Source organism: Megalops cyprinoides, chromosome 23, assembly GCF_013368585.1.
Source record: "Megalops cyprinoides isolate fMegCyp1 chromosome 23, fMegCyp1.pri, whole genome shotgun sequence".
Lineage (NCBI taxonomy): Eukaryota > Metazoa > Chordata > Actinopteri > Elopiformes > Megalopidae > Megalops > Megalops cyprinoides.
In genome coordinates, this window is record NC_050605.1 from 17298531 (window position 1) to 17313326 (window position 14796).

Below are 14796 nucleotides of genomic sequence, written 5' to 3' on the forward strand. Positions count from 1 at the left end.
CTTTACAGATCTGCTGCTCTGCAACACTTGCTCCATCCCCAACACTCTCCAACACTTGCCTCAGCAACACTTTCCCAAGACCCAATGATACAGAGATATTCTAACAAAAACAAGCAAAAAAATGACCACCCGTTTCAAAACATCTGGGACCACATCCTGTTTTTGCCTTTGATTGTAGCTGTCTTCCTTCTTTGACCTTGGATGTCAACGTATCACTCAAAATACAATGCATTGTAGATAGACGGACACAGATGTATTATGCTCCATCTAATTTTGCTCTGAAAGCTGATGGAAAACAATATGAGTAAAATATGGTGATGCTTTCTTCAGGAACCAAATCATTTCCCCACCAAGCTGACTTCAAGAATTGTGATTATGTAAATAAACATTTTTCTAAGTATAGATTATTCCAGATTTTAGTGGACATACTTAAAGAGGCAAGTACTGAAAGCAAGTGTTCCTAGTTACTCTCAAATATTCAATTTCTGCCTGTTTGCTTGTTTTTGACAGGTTCTGCAAGCTTTTAATTAAAATGTGAGACAAAGCAGTCAGGCATAACCTTATGCTAATTTTTTTTTGCTGCGCTTTTTAAGAGCGGTACTTGTTTTAGTTACAGTGGAGTGTTTAACACTGAATAAGAGCCAAACAAACAGTACTCGGGTGGCTGAGACTACTTTGCTGGCCTTTTCGTCGTCTTGTGAGGGGTAACAAAGTTACCCCATCTTGGAGGAGATGATCAGTCTGTCGGTGAAAGGAGTGGCTGAGGGAGTGAGGGACACCACCTCTTCCAGGGCTTGTTCCGCCAGTTGCAGACAAGGAGATTGATGAATTAACACAGTAATTGTGCCAGCTTCATCAAGGGCGTTTACACAACTGCCAGCGCTCTCCTTTGCAATCTGTCTTTTAATGTGTCAGTCATGTGCCTTGGCTGTTAAACACAGGAAACGCCAATCATACCTGTAACTATTCTGTGAAGAAAGGGTGAGATTTCTGGTGATTGTGCCTGTGATCCTATGTACCAGGGGTCAGCAAAACAGTGTAATCACACTGAAAGAGAATGAAAAACTGCCTTTTGATCATACTTTGTTATTTTGCAGTAAGGGGTTTATTTAACTTTTAAGTTGAGGACGTTGAGGGAGTAATGTTTTCTGAGCAGCCATTCTAAATCATTCTACCCCTCACTGTACCTGGTCATTTTAACTTTCAACTCCAAGGCCATAAGACATTTAACATTTTTTTTTTTACATTTATTCATTTGCCAGATGCTTTTATCCAAAGGTACAACTACCTTACAAGTGAGGTACAATACAACACAAGCGAAAAACCATACAGAGTCAACAATATTAGAAGCACTGCATGACAAAGTTCCAAAGGTTGGCCAGGCAAGGTACAAACTAGCAGGTAAAGCTAACAAGTGCATTAAACCATTAGATTTTCTATAGTTTAGTAGGAGATAGTTTTAGTCATGAGAGGTTCCTTTAGGGGGGAAGTGTTTCAGGTGCTCAGGTGAGAGCACAGTAAAAACTCATACACAAAATGCAGTCTTACACTTCAAGAAAACATCTGACCTGTGTTTGTCATATACAAGCCAAATTTTATTTCTAGCCACCTCAAAGTTCTAAAGCATTATTACTGTCTTTATTACATGTCTTTATTATTATACCTTATTATTTTCCAACTGGCTATAACCGACCGCTGTTTATTTTTCAACATAAAATGCACTGTATTTAACATTCCCACTGTCATGGTGCGCAAAATGGTCGATTAGCAGCACAGCAAACTGCTAAATATGTATAAATAAATATAAAAATCATACGCAATTATGTCATGATTCAATCTGCATCACCACGCTTCTGGCTCATCAAGGTGAGAACTGCACCTTCTCCATCTGGATGCATCAGCCCTTGAATTTGAACAATTCAGTTGTCGCTGGGGGCACGGTGCTTCTCACGGTTTGATAGATTGAATCAATAAAGTCTCGCAACACCGCCCCGTGGCACAAATAAACAAATTGGTAACAACAGCAGCGAGAACAGCAACAGCAGCAGCAGCAAAAGAAAACAGCAAAACCAGCCGCACGCCACTTACCGGAGGCGAGCTGCATCCAGCCGCAGATCTTGTAGACGGTGGCGGTGCTGCAGAAGAAGAAGAGCGCGAAGCAGACGATGCAGGTGATGACCAGGACCATGGACATGCCGATGAAGAAGGACGCGGCCTTGAAGGCGCCGGAGGGGATGGAGCTGAACTCGGTGAAGCTCCCCTGACACGTCAGGTCCCGCGACAGCCCGTTGCCGATGCAGTAGTGGAAGAGGCCGAAGTAGCCGGCCTGCGGCGTGTCCACGCCGTCCCCGATCCAGTACGGCTGGATGAAGCACACTACGTTGACAATGGCAAACAGGATGGTGAAAATGGCCCACAGGACCCCGATGGCCCGGGAGTTCCGGACGTAGTTGGTCTGGTAGATCTTAGCAGCTTCTGAGGCGGGCAGCATGGCTGCAGGAGTCCCGGGTACCATGTTTTAGTTTTGCGTGAACTGTTGTCCTGGAATGACACCAAGTGTATAAGTCTGACAGCAGAGCAGAATGATAATAGTCTACTATTGGACGTGTTTGCGCAGAAGGTCTTTCCCCATCGGCATTCAAATGATCACTGTGAATTAGAAGTAGCCAACTAAATTGCTCGCAACATCTGCCTGGATTGTTCACCATGAGAACAGTTTACCTGAGCTAGCGTGCCGATACCTGTTAGCCAATCGACTCCCCTCTCTTTCTACCTCTGTAGCCTATGCCTGTCTAACGGTTTTACAGAGGGTCACCGCTACCGCACCCGTACGCTATGTTCGCGACTCTGAGACTGAGCGCTTAGCTACAAGGTTAACACTGAAAGGAAACTTGTAGTCATAAATAATTAACCATGGGAATCGAGTCTTACTGAAGTATCGCTTCCAAATTGTTCAAATAACAATCACTGTACTGTCGCAGTTATAGTCAATTAACAATACCAGGCCCCATTTGTTTATATAATTATAGAAGCAAATTAAAAATTAAATCGCCACAAGAGTCAAAGAACTAATGTCTACCTCGGGATCAGACGCAGTCTCGTGGTTGCCACGGGGATAATTTTGCTGAACAACCTTCAGCTTCCTTCGGCTGAATGTGATGCCGAAAAGGGAGGAGAGAGAAAAGCGATGCAAAGCAGTCAATGAAGCCGGTTCGTTTATTTGTAGCGGCGATATTCTCTTCACTTATATGCCGTTCTTCGTCTGCATCGTGGATTGACAAGTTACATGTCTATATAGCTATATACATACGTTAATATTTTCAAACACCTGTGCTCAAAACAAGCCGACTGTCATTCGCTAGCTTGCTACTGGTCTTCTGCACCACAGTCGCTTTCTGGCTTGCATCTGACAGCAGCACCAGCATTACAATCCATCCTCGCTAATCCTGTTTTCAAATGCTTAGTGAAAGAAGAGGAAAAAACAGCCGTGTGTGAGCTCGGATTGATTAAAAAAACCTCTCCACCGTTAAGTCAGTGTGTTAACTGAAGTAAGTGTGCGCTTGCTTGAAGTGCGCAGCCTGCTTTGGCCACAGTACTCGCCTGATTGCTCGGCCGAGCCGTCGCTCTGTGTTGAAGATTGGTCGTCCGTCGCTCTGTCGAACGAAGAGGGTTCTGTCGCGCTGTCGCGGGCTGGCGATAGCGGCGCAGCGATAACGTTCAGCGCAGACAGACTGCCCCGCCGCAACGCACGCAGTAGGTACGAGTGCGCATCACAGACTGACCCGGCGCATCTATCACACACGAACTGTGATAGCTAATCAGCAGCCTCTGCCTCTCGTTTCCCCTTTCCCCCCTCTCGATGTGACGCGAGTTTAGGCTACCCAGAGGCGGACATGAGCTCTCGAGGACATGCATGTGTCACGCATACACAGATGCCGGCCACAAGTGACGTCAGCAATGAGCTTTTAAGAAAAAAATATCATCTCCTGCGACAGGTGGCTTTTTTTTTGTCAAACTACGTCTCTTCAGACTTCCACACCCAATATCATCATCATCATCATCATCATCATCATCGTGTAATACATGTTCCTCATTAAATTGCTCATTCGTATTAACTGCCTCTTCATACCGTCTCTTTGTTTTGGTATAGCTGTAGGCATTGCTGCTGATGTAGAATCGGTGCCCTCCCTGTAGGAGAAAGGCAACTGGACAGAAGTCCTCTGAACTCCTGATCTCTTGATACCTTATCAAAAACGAGAACGCACGGCATGTGGCAGGTCTCAAGTAGGCTAAAGGAGGTCTATTTTTACTCAGCATCTGAAGGATTACTTATCTCAGCAGGTAGCATGTTTCTGCCTGCTGTTTGCCACACATTCTGACAATCTGTAATTAAATACTGAGGAAAAAATGAAACGAAGCCTACAGCAACTCTTAATCCCAATTCTAATCAAAAACAAATGTATTGCTAAATGTAGCTACAGCATATTTATATAAACGTATTGTACAGAAACCATTTCTCCAGTTACTCCAACGTACGTGCTCCAGAGAAATGTAAATCTAGCTCGAAAACATTAATTCTTTCCAAAATAAATAAATGCATAAATAAACTATGCAATTGTTTATTTATATATATGTACGAATATTTAGTTATTTGTATTTGGAAATGAAGTCAGAGATTTATCATATTTTATGTAGACTACATGTCAAGAATGTTTAGCAGTCCAGAATTAGTGAAGAATGAACAAATCTCCTAAAAGGAAAGTTGTTGTTGTTGGTGATGATGATGATGATAATGATTCATATATAAGCAACAAAAAAAAACAAAACTTGGAAACATTGGTAAGTTTCTTGTCTTGACCAAATCCTAAATATATCAAATGAAAATGTGTAATGAAATGTTTTCAGCTTGATAAATGTATTAACTAATATATTTAAATATTCCAATTAAATTGTTTTCACTGAACCTACTAAATTTAATTAAGTTGGCGTTCGGTGCATAATGATGACATCAAAACTACACTTAAATCAAAATAGGCCCATTTGACCCGTTCTAAAAAGTCTTCTGAACAATTTGGACTACAGTATCCAGAATCCCACGCGTAAATGTGAGCAAGAAAGGCCATGATTGGCCATAAAGACGGAAACGACTGATGACGATTTGTCTGTGGCGCGGGAAATCAGTCAGTGGTGAACTTGGTAAATTTGGGTATGCTTGTAAATGAGAAAGTCTTAACGTACTTCGCTACCAAGTTAGCTAATTGACACACAATAGAAAAAGAAATGTTCTTCGTCGCACAGTAAGTTCCGCGACACTGTATGTCGACTTCACGTTTCCCAATGAACTGAAAAGAAAGTATAAATGTCTTGTTAGCTGGTTAGCTAGTTAAGCTAGGCAGCGAATTCCCGACACCGCCGCTGTCGCTGCAGTCGGTAGGTCAGTATTTCAGCATTTAGTGTTTTCCTCGCGTGGTTCTAATAACATCGTCTGCTGTCGCGGCAACTGCAACAAAAAAGCTAGCAAAACCGACAGGCTAACTAGCTAACGTTAACTTTCAGCTTATACGAGTAAGTAGCGAACTCAGTGCACGCATAGAAGGATGTCCGTCCAGCTTCAGCACCCGGGATACGCGGAGGAGCGTCTGCGGCTGGCGGCGGCGAGGCTGCCGTGCCGGGAGGCGCAGGCCGGCGCGCTGCTGTCGCTGCTGGGACAGGTGAGAGGGACCCGCGAGAGGGACCCGAGCGGGTGATCACTGCCGTCACTTACCAGCTGTCATGGTGTGCTCTGTTATAGCTGCCGTTACGTCGTGTTGCTGGATCGATGATTTGAAACAAGAACTCTTAGAAAGCTAAGGCAGGACAACTACATACACTGCCACATACTTGTATGTCAAAGTCACTAGATCGCAAAATCCATAACACACCGTGATACAACAAGTAGGTAGGTATAATAATGCAGGTACTGTATACACAACAGCCCAGTTTTGAGTACCTGTTTGTTTTTTTTTGAAGTCAATGTAGGTTGTGCTCGTCATACATAGGTGCTGGACTTAAGGACTTATTTGGACTTATTTGCCCCTGAAGCTCTTCTTCTGTCAGGGAGGAGGTGTCATTCATTTTATCTTCCTTCTCTCCACAGCCAGAGCAATACAGCTATCCTTCCATCTTCATCTATGGTCACCGAGCAACCGGGAAGAGTCACGTGACACAAACTCTGCTGAAAGAATTGGAGGTGAGAGAACTGAATTGGGGTGCCACATAAATTGACACGGTCATCAATCATTGCAGGTATTGTGCAGGATAACGGGGTACTGTCAGATTCTAAACACGTTTTGAAGTCGCAAAATGCCAGAATGTCACCCTCTGAAATTTCAGTCTGTCAGCGTCAGTTTGACTTTTTTTTTTTTTTAATTCTTTGAAGATGGGTCTGTAGATTAAATAAAAATTTCTGCGCACTCACACTTCAAAAAATCATCCTAGTTTCACTCAGACAGACAGGTCTTGTTCACAGAGACTTTGTGGCTGAGACTTCAGGTAGCTTGCAGTGGCAAAGTAACTGATTTGGTTTACTGTTAGCATAGTGATGCACTTATATGGTGGTCGCTCTGGGTAAGAGCGTCTGCTAAATGACGTCATGTAATGTACAGGGAGCAGGCTATGAGAGTTCATACACGGCTGTGCTTTTTCTCCCTCCCCCCAGATGCCACATGTAGTGGTGAGCTGTGTGGAGTGCATCTCCGCTGGGCTGCTCTTTGAACAGGTGCTGCTCTCTTTCTTCGGCTCCTCCTCCTCCTCCTCCGAGCTGCTCCCCCGCAGCCCCTCCCTCTCCGACTTTGTCCGGGCCTACAGGCAGCTGTGCGCCCAGGTCCCGGCCACGCAGACCCGTTACATTGTGAGTGCCACCCCTCTCTAGGCCTCTCGCCCCTTCCGCTGCTTGCTCCGGCTCTCTCCTTGCAGTCGTCGGGCCTCCTGGCCAACAGCTCATGGTTGTGTTTGTGTTTGACCATCTGAAGCTGCAGGTTTGCTGTCATGGTTGCCTTTACTTTTTAATAGTGGAGGCTGACGTTGTGGCCGCAGCACAGTTCTTGTTAGCGCTTTGGTAGTAAACATCTGTTGATTGGTTCGTAAATGTCAATGAGTAACAGTATGGTGTAGCCACACCTGTTCTGAGGTTTTGTAAAGCTTCAGTCTTCCATTACTACCTACCCAAACCAGCCTTCACTGTTTGAGCTGACATTTATTCGGTATGATTTACAAAGTCCTGAATGCTTTGAAATATTCTGGGCTTAATGGAAACGGCGTCCTCCATCAGTCTTTCCCGATGCTCTCCCTGTAGCAGACTTCCTGTCTAAATTAGTATTAATTTGGGTGACACTTTCATCCTGTGCCGTTTCCAATTTTCTTAATTTATAAAGTACTGCGCTCACTGGGTTTGCTGACCTGGGATTTAAGCCAGCGGTCCCCAGCTCATAAGCAGATATGAAGTTGAGCTGCGTGCCGCAGAAGGGACTTGTGTCTGTGTCTGTCTGTAATGGACGGGGTGTTAGTGCTGTGTGCGTCTGTGTGTGCGTGTGTGTGCGTGTGTGTGCGTGTGTGTGTGTGCGTGTGTGTGTGTGCGTGTGTGTGTGTGTTTGTGTGTGTGTGTGTGCGTGCGCGTGGTGGCTTTGCAGGGTTCCAGTCTCAGTTCGGGCTTCCTGCCTCAGCAGAGAGGTTTTTCCCAGTCCCAGTCCAGAGGAACCAGAGGCTTTTAAGTCACGGTTTGCATTCAAAATCAGTTTCAAGTGGTTTCAACTGACTTTTAATTTTGATTTTACATTTAAATTGAAACAAGTTGAGAAGCAAATTTAGTTGAAGGCGTGTTTGTGTTAAAAAGGTCAAGGTTTAGGTGTGTCTATTTTTCATCTATTTGTCCTCCAGTATCTGCCTCTCAAGATGATGCCTGTGTCTCATGCATGATTGCCTAATTAAATATTGTTTTTCCCTATGGCTGTTAATCACAGAGACCTCAAACTGATTCATTTCAGTTTTGTCACTAGTTGGAGTACCAATTTGTTTGAGGAACAGTTCAGCAAAAATACACTGAAATAAGAAATAAGCTTTGTTTTTAATGTGCCCTTACCGAGTTGTCTTTCACGAAGGACATCAGGCTGATTGTAGCGCACTCCTGACTGATCAGCATTCAGGTGACGGCTCAATCAAACGTAATTGTCTGAGCTCAGTGTCGGGAGAGTGGCGGCAGACATGTTTGGTCCTCAGGACAGGGATATGGAGGCACTGCAGTGGAGTCTCGGTTTCCCCTTTCGCTTGTCACATCAGCCAGGGCCTCTCGCCTGCATAATGATGATATCCAGTCAGTCCTCATGTGTTTAGCCCAACAATCTAATTCTCTAAATGAATAATTAATTGTTTGTAAAATGTCATCCCAGAGTTAATATGCACAAGTCAGTTCAAAAGCTCGTAGATACTGTCTCCCCTCTGGAATTGAGCTTTTCTTTCACTTCTTGCATGCTATGATAAAGGCATTTGTGTGCTGAATTGTAGGTCGTATCAGTTAGATTGTTTATATATGGTTACAGTTCTTTGAAGTTCAGGCTTTTGTGTGTGCGTGCAGGTACTGGACAGGGCGGAGCTTCTTCGGGATATGGACTCCAACCTTCTGCCGGGGTTCCTGCGCCTGCAGGAGCTGGTAAGAGACCGCCGTCAGTCTTCAGCCCTCAGGGAACACTGATCCCAGACCAGTTTTTGTAAAACTCACCAACTCACGGACAGCAGATTATGTAATTTAACAGTGATGTAAAAAAAAAAAAAAAAAGATGACACAAGTGTTTCAGCCTGCTCTCTTCTTCAGAAATGTTAGTTTAATTATTATAATTTAGTCTCTTTTTGCTTTTATTCTAAGCAGACATGCTTATCCTCTTTAATCTTTTTACATGGGTGTTTTTTTCTGTAGAGGTAATGCAAAGCGGCATGTATCGCCCCTTATGGTCACTCCTGTGTTCAGCGTTAGCATGTGGGGCTGTGCATTATGATGCTAACACGATCCCGCTTCAGCTCAACGGCGGCGATTCAAAGGGAAACGCCACAAAGGCGTGCGAATCCGCCGCCTTCGTTGATCTGGAAGACGGCAAACCTCGCGCCCGCTGGTCCTTAAAAGATGCTCGCGGTAACAGCTGCTTAAAAAAGCGGGGTGAGGGTAATTCTCTGTCACTGCGAGTAACTGGAGCGGAGCGGAGATGGTGGCTGCAGTGGAGAGCCCCTCACTGTGCGGTTCAGTGTGTGAGGCTGCTTTCAGCCTCCACGTTGCTCATCGTTCCCCATTAACGCGATCCTATATGCGCGTATATGTATAAAATATAAATAAAACACACTTTTATCTTCATGGCTGTGATTGTAAAGTGTGTCAGGCGGTTGTAAGACAGCCAGAAAAGCGGCTTTTGATGAGATGGTAATGATAGCCGCTCGGCGTTGGAGAGGGAAATGTCTGGAGGACATGACAAACTGCCTGTGTGATTGGGCTCTTCCTCCAATCAACTCCCCACAGTGGTTGCAGTGATGTATTTTTAATGCGCTCTCCCCGCATTGAAATTCTGCTCGTTTTCTCCGTGCCACGGCGCAGCGCAGGCAAAGCCCATTTATAGCGGGGCTGGCCTGGTTTTTTAGGGAAGGCGAGGACTTCACCCCCCTCTCTGTGTAAGCCGAGGTCGGGCCTGTAATTGCGTTTGACATGTCGTAAATGAGTGCTGTCCGGGCTGTGTTGCTGTCGTTTGCACTACATGAAGAGGTGCCCTGTAATTTGGAATGTCATGGAAGGCGCTGCGTATTTATTTTCTGCGTATAGCCGTTTAAGCGAGATTGCGGCCGCAGCAGTCCCTTTGGTGTTATTGCACCAGTTTGTATTAAGAAAATTGATGTTGCTCAGTAGGGCTGTTGGTTCTGCCATTCTCATTAGTGAAAAAACATGCCTCCTGCTGGAGAAACACTACAATACATTTTCATCTATTTAGCCGATGCCCTTCTCCAGGGTGATGTGCTTAGCTTACATTTTATGTGTTATCCATTTGTACAGCCGGAAACGGCGCAAATGAGGTACTTTCATTAAGGCTGCTGTGGGTGCCCCACCAGAGGTTCGAACCCGCAACCTTCAGGCTAGTTCCCTAACGACTGTGCGGGCGTGTTTGTGTGAGGTGTGTACCTGTGACAGGTACGTCCAGCGTGCTCTGTCTGACCAGCGGTCTCTCTGAAAGGTGGGTGATAACGTGACCGTGATCTTGCTCAGCGAGATCGTGTGGGACAAGTTCCGGCCCAACACCGGCTGCTTTGAGCCTCTGCTGCTTCACTTCCCCAACTACAGCAAAGGTAAGGCCAGAGACCTCATGGAAACACACTTTGTGGCTCAGCGACTGGTCTAACAAACCACAGTCTGCGTGTCAGCTTGTCTTTGCATGTTACTGCTTGTCTCTGTGACCCTGTGTGTCTCTTTGCTGTGTTTCTCTGAGTCTGTTTTCCTCTTGAGTGAGGCTCTATGTCTTTGTTGGCTTCTGTGTTGCTGTATGTCTGTTTTATTTCTGTGTGTGTCTTTGTGTGCTGCTGTATTTCAGTGTTTTTCTGTTGAGTGCGGCTGCATTTCTTTGTTCGCCTCCGTTGCTGTGTGTCTGTCTGTTGCTGTATTTCTGCTTGTCTGTGTGTGTGTCTGTGTGTCTGTGTTCGTCTCTGTATGCTCGTCTGTCTGTGTGTGGCAGCAAGTCCTCGTATCTCTTCATGTTGCTGTGGTGGCTGGGTGAGCTGATCCTGTCCCTCTCGTGTGTTTTGCCCAGTGGAGCTGCAGCAGATTCTGTCTCAGGACAGTCACCCGTCGTACTCCCCCGAGCTGTACTCTGCCTACATCAACATCCTGCTGGGGGTCTTCTACTCTGTGTGCAGAGACCTGAGGGAGCTCAGGCACCTGGTGAGAGTCGGTCCCCCATACAGACACACTCTCTCACACGGTCACACACGCTCACAGATGCGGCAACCAGGCACTTGCACACTGTGACACAGTCACACGCTGTCTCTGTCGCATACAGGCACATGCACGCGCGCATACGCACACTCACAGCTATACACACGGACTCATTCGCAGGCAGATGCGCTCACATCCGTGCGCAGACAGTAAGTCTGTTGGCACCCTTGCTCTTCTGAGACAGCGCAGAGGAGGAGTATTCACCCCACACTGCCCAAACTGTGTCACGCGCACGCTATGTTCATGTTTTGTCTTTTCTGTTCAAAACAGGCGGCGCTCAATTTCTCTAAATTCTGTGAGCCCCTGGAGACTGGAGAAGGTAAGAAATGAAACTGAACAGGATTCTATAATTGCGTCCACGATTCTTAAAAAAAGCGGTCCCTGCAAATTCGTGTATCCTTCACAAACAACCTTTTTTTGGAGATCTATTGTTGTGTGTGATGCGTTTAAATAAAAGGGCTGTGCTTCAGATGCAAGGCTTTTTCTATCTGGTTTAGATTGGGCCTGTCCTCTCATGCTCTTTGCTTGGCTCTGTGTTTGGTTGTGCATGTTTTCCTCTTGTTTACCAGCTGAGTGCTGCTGTCTGTTAGTCAGGGGATAATTGGCTCTAAATAGGTGATGCTTGATAACCAGGCTTGTTTGTCTGTGTGTCGTTAATGGCTGATACCCTAATTTCTACCCTGTTTTTTCTGTCTCAGCCAAAGAGAAGGACACTCACAAGCTGTGGAAGAACATTGAGCCCCACCTGAAAAGAGCCATGCAGACAGTCTACCTGAGAGAGGTGTCCAGGTGCGTCTGTGTCCTGTGTGGCTTTGTTTTAGTGCTGTTTCAACAAGGAACCAAATTTTTACCCAAAAGGAGACAATACTGTGATAGTACTGTCTATGCCACATATGTTAATCCGATATTTCCGGTGCCATTAACCCTGTGATTACATTTACATGTAGTTTTCATGTTGAGCATATGAATTAATTTGAGCAGCTCTTGTGTTGAAGTGACATAATGAGTAAAGTGTGTAACAGTGTTTAGATCAATGGTGATGTGTGTTGTGATGGTTGCAGCAGTGGTGGTGTGTGTTGTGATGTTTGCGTGATGGTTGCAGCAGTGGTGGTGTGTGTTGTGATGGTTGCAGCAGTGGTGGTGTGTGTTGTGATGGTTGCAGCAGTTGCACTGTGTTGTGTGCGGTGCTGTTTGGTGCTGTCTGACTGAGTGTGTGTGCTTTGCAGTGTTCAGTGGGAGCAGCAGCAGGCAGAAGAGAGGGAGGTGGGAGCTGTTAGAGGTAAGTTGATTCAGCATTACTTTAAATACAGAAACAAGAGCAGCACCATCTGCTCAGGCTGCTATAGCAGCCTGTGGTATTGAGAAACATGCACGCAGACACGCATACAGACACACACCATTGCTGGTTGAGCCGGTCGCACTGGGATGTTATTGGACGGAGATCTGTCGCGGTGGTTTTTGTTTCTTTTGGCACTCCATTGCTTTGCTGGCCTGTAGATGGTGTCGTTGTGAAGCGAGCTGCAATGTGCAGCTTCCATTGACTTCTGATGTGTCTTTCTCATGAGTCACAAAAAGATTGATGTGGCAAAGTTAGGCAGCCACCACTCAGGCATTTAAAAAAATGTGCTGCTGAATAGCACTTTGAATGCCAGCTGCTGGATACAGTGAAAGGGGACAGACTTTTCTCTGTCTCATTCTCTCAAGCTGTCTCTCTCTCTCTCTCTCTCTCTCTCACACTCTCTTGATCTTTGTCTCACACTCTCTCTCACTCTCTTTGTCTTACTCTGTCCCTCTCTCTTGCTCCAGGTTTGTCCGCACACGACCACGTGGAGCTCCCTTATTACTCCAAGTTCCTTCTGATTGCAGCTTACCTGGCGTCCTACAACCCGGCCCGCACAGATCGTCGCTTCTTCCTCAAGGTGTGGCTAGTTGTCACTGTCACTAGTGCCGTCATCTCTTTTTGATGATTTGCGCTGTTCAGCAGCAAGGCAGGGAACGCCCACTGGTTCCATTTATGTGCTGAGTATCACCTGACATCCCCTGAAAGAGGTTTGTGAGTCAGGGGGTTTTACGAAAGGTGTAGAACACAGACTTTGGCACATTGTTTATCCTAGCATCAGTACTGCTATGTGAGGTATTAATCCCTTTTTTCCATTGCCCAAAAGCATCATGGGAAAATAAAGAAGACCAACTTCCTGAAGAAACATGAGAAGGTGAGTACAAACTGGATGCGTGAATGTTACCTTTTAAATTTCATTTTTCATTTTCATTGCTCTAAGTAAGTGGTTCACTGCCTTTTTGTCTCTCTCTCTCAGACCAGTAATCACCTGCTGGGACCCAAACCATTCCCCCTGGATCGATTGCTGGCCATTTTCTACAGTGTGGTGGACAGCAGAGTTGCTCCGACTGCCAGTGTCTTCTCCCAGGTCAGTGTGGCCCTCGTTCAGCCACCTTGCAAAAATAAGTTATTTGAATGAAGTGCTTTTAAACAGTTTCTCGTCGAGGTAAGCCTAACCTCTGAGTGGCGTCAGGCAGCTGCTCAGAGACCACCATATGAATGGTAAAATTGAGGACTGTTCTTGATTCCTGAACTATCAAGTTGCAGTACCTCTTGCAGGCCAGCAGGTGTCAGTCCATGATAACATAAGCATTTTCAAAGTGTTGCCTCTGGGAGACAATGCCATTGACCGGGTCTCATTTCTCATGGGTTCACAGCCTTCACACGGAATGTACTCACACAAATTTGACAAAGACTCCGAGAAGGAAATCTTTTATCCAAAGTACCTCATCAAGAATCCTTTTGCAGTTTGGAAAACATATTGTCAAATTTCTGCCTCGTTTTGGAACAGTGGTAATAATAATAAATTGGAGTGCTGTCAACCAGCAGCCGACTAATGAAGCCGTGTGTACATTATCTCTGCCAGTGGATTCACACACAATATTGCGCTGATGGATCAACCCTTAATGGCATTATATTATAAAAATGCAAACTAAGCATTCAGCCAAGCGACAAAAAGGCGATTAACTTTCCACAGATTGCTCTTTTTATCATCTAAATCCCTGTGTGAATTATAGCCCAGAAACGCTCAGTAACAGCCTGAAAAAGGCTGGAAACCCTTCAAAGGCAGTCCTCTTTGCTTAGTGAGCATTAAAGAAGATTCCTCTGATATATGGCGTTTAAGAAAAGTAGTTGTAGATGAAACGCTATGCCAAGATGTTTTTTTTTTTCCTTCTTTTTTTGAGGAAAAATGATGGCAGTGTTGTTTCCCTTCTTGCTGGGAAAGTGTCGGCTGGGGGTTCAAGGACAATGCGCAGTGTAAATAAGACGGAAAGCTTGCTGGGGTTTGGGGGTGTGGGGGGGGGGGGGGGGGGGGGGGGGCGCTGCCTGTGAGCGCCTCAGTAAAGAGCGCTTTAATGCAGACAGAGGGGAGAGAGGGTTTAGGCTCGCCGTGAGACCGAGCCCTGTTGTCTCTGTCTTTTGGCCCCCGTGCCATAGCATGGAGAACAGTTCTCATTGTCAGAGCTTTAGCCTGTGTACTGTAATGTGGGCAACAGTTCTCATTGTCAGAGCTTTAGCCTGCGTACTGTAATGTGGGCAACAGTTCTCATTGTCAGAGCTTTAGCCTGCGTACTGTAATGTGGGCAACAGTTCCCGCTGTCACAGCTTTGGCCTTGGTGCTGTCAATTGAAGGGCTTTCCGTGTCTAAACAATGAGAACCACAAAAGACCCTGAGGCTCACCTGCACACCTAGCAGTAGCAGACAGCAGGGTCCAGGAGAGAGATGTACCTGTGGCAGAGA

General features: G+C 45.7%; 2 protein-coding genes across 3 annotated transcripts in view; one reads left to right on the top strand and one right to left on the bottom strand.

The window, feature by feature from the left end:
• Positions 1–3845, bottom strand: part of lhfpl3 (LHFPL tetraspan subfamily member 3) — a 40498-nt gene extending 36653 nt beyond the window's left edge. Inside the window, exons 1-2 of one of the 2 annotated variants that reach the window (XM_036517525.1) lie at positions 3080–3845; positions 2089–2541 (exon numbers count right to left, since the gene is read on the bottom strand). In XM_036517525.1, the coding sequence (XP_036373418.1) occupies positions 2089–2515 (427 nt within the window). In that variant the 5' untranslated portion in view covers positions 2516–2541; positions 3080–3845. Of the gene's footprint in view, positions 1–2088 lie in introns of both variants that reach the window. The other variant, XM_036517524.1, reaches the window with a different exon arrangement.
• Positions 3846–5592: 1747 nt separating this feature from the next.
• The window catches only part of orc5 (origin recognition complex, subunit 5), a 33418-nt gene continuing 24214 nt past the window's right edge, over positions 5593–14796 (top strand). Inside the window, exons 1-12 of the mRNA XM_036518531.1 lie at positions 5593–5711; positions 6137–6229; positions 6698–6889; positions 8609–8683; positions 10242–10358; positions 10817–10942; positions 11267–11315; positions 11695–11785; positions 12223–12275; positions 12803–12915; positions 13162–13209; positions 13312–13422. Coding sequence (XP_036374424.1) covers positions 5598–5711; positions 6137–6229; positions 6698–6889; positions 8609–8683; positions 10242–10358; positions 10817–10942; positions 11267–11315; positions 11695–11785; positions 12223–12275; positions 12803–12915; positions 13162–13209; positions 13312–13422 — 1182 coding nt within the window. The 5' untranslated portion in view covers positions 5593–5597. The remainder of the gene's footprint in view (positions 5712–6136; positions 6230–6697; positions 6890–8608; positions 8684–10241; positions 10359–10816; positions 10943–11266; positions 11316–11694; positions 11786–12222; positions 12276–12802; positions 12916–13161; positions 13210–13311; positions 13423–14796) is intronic.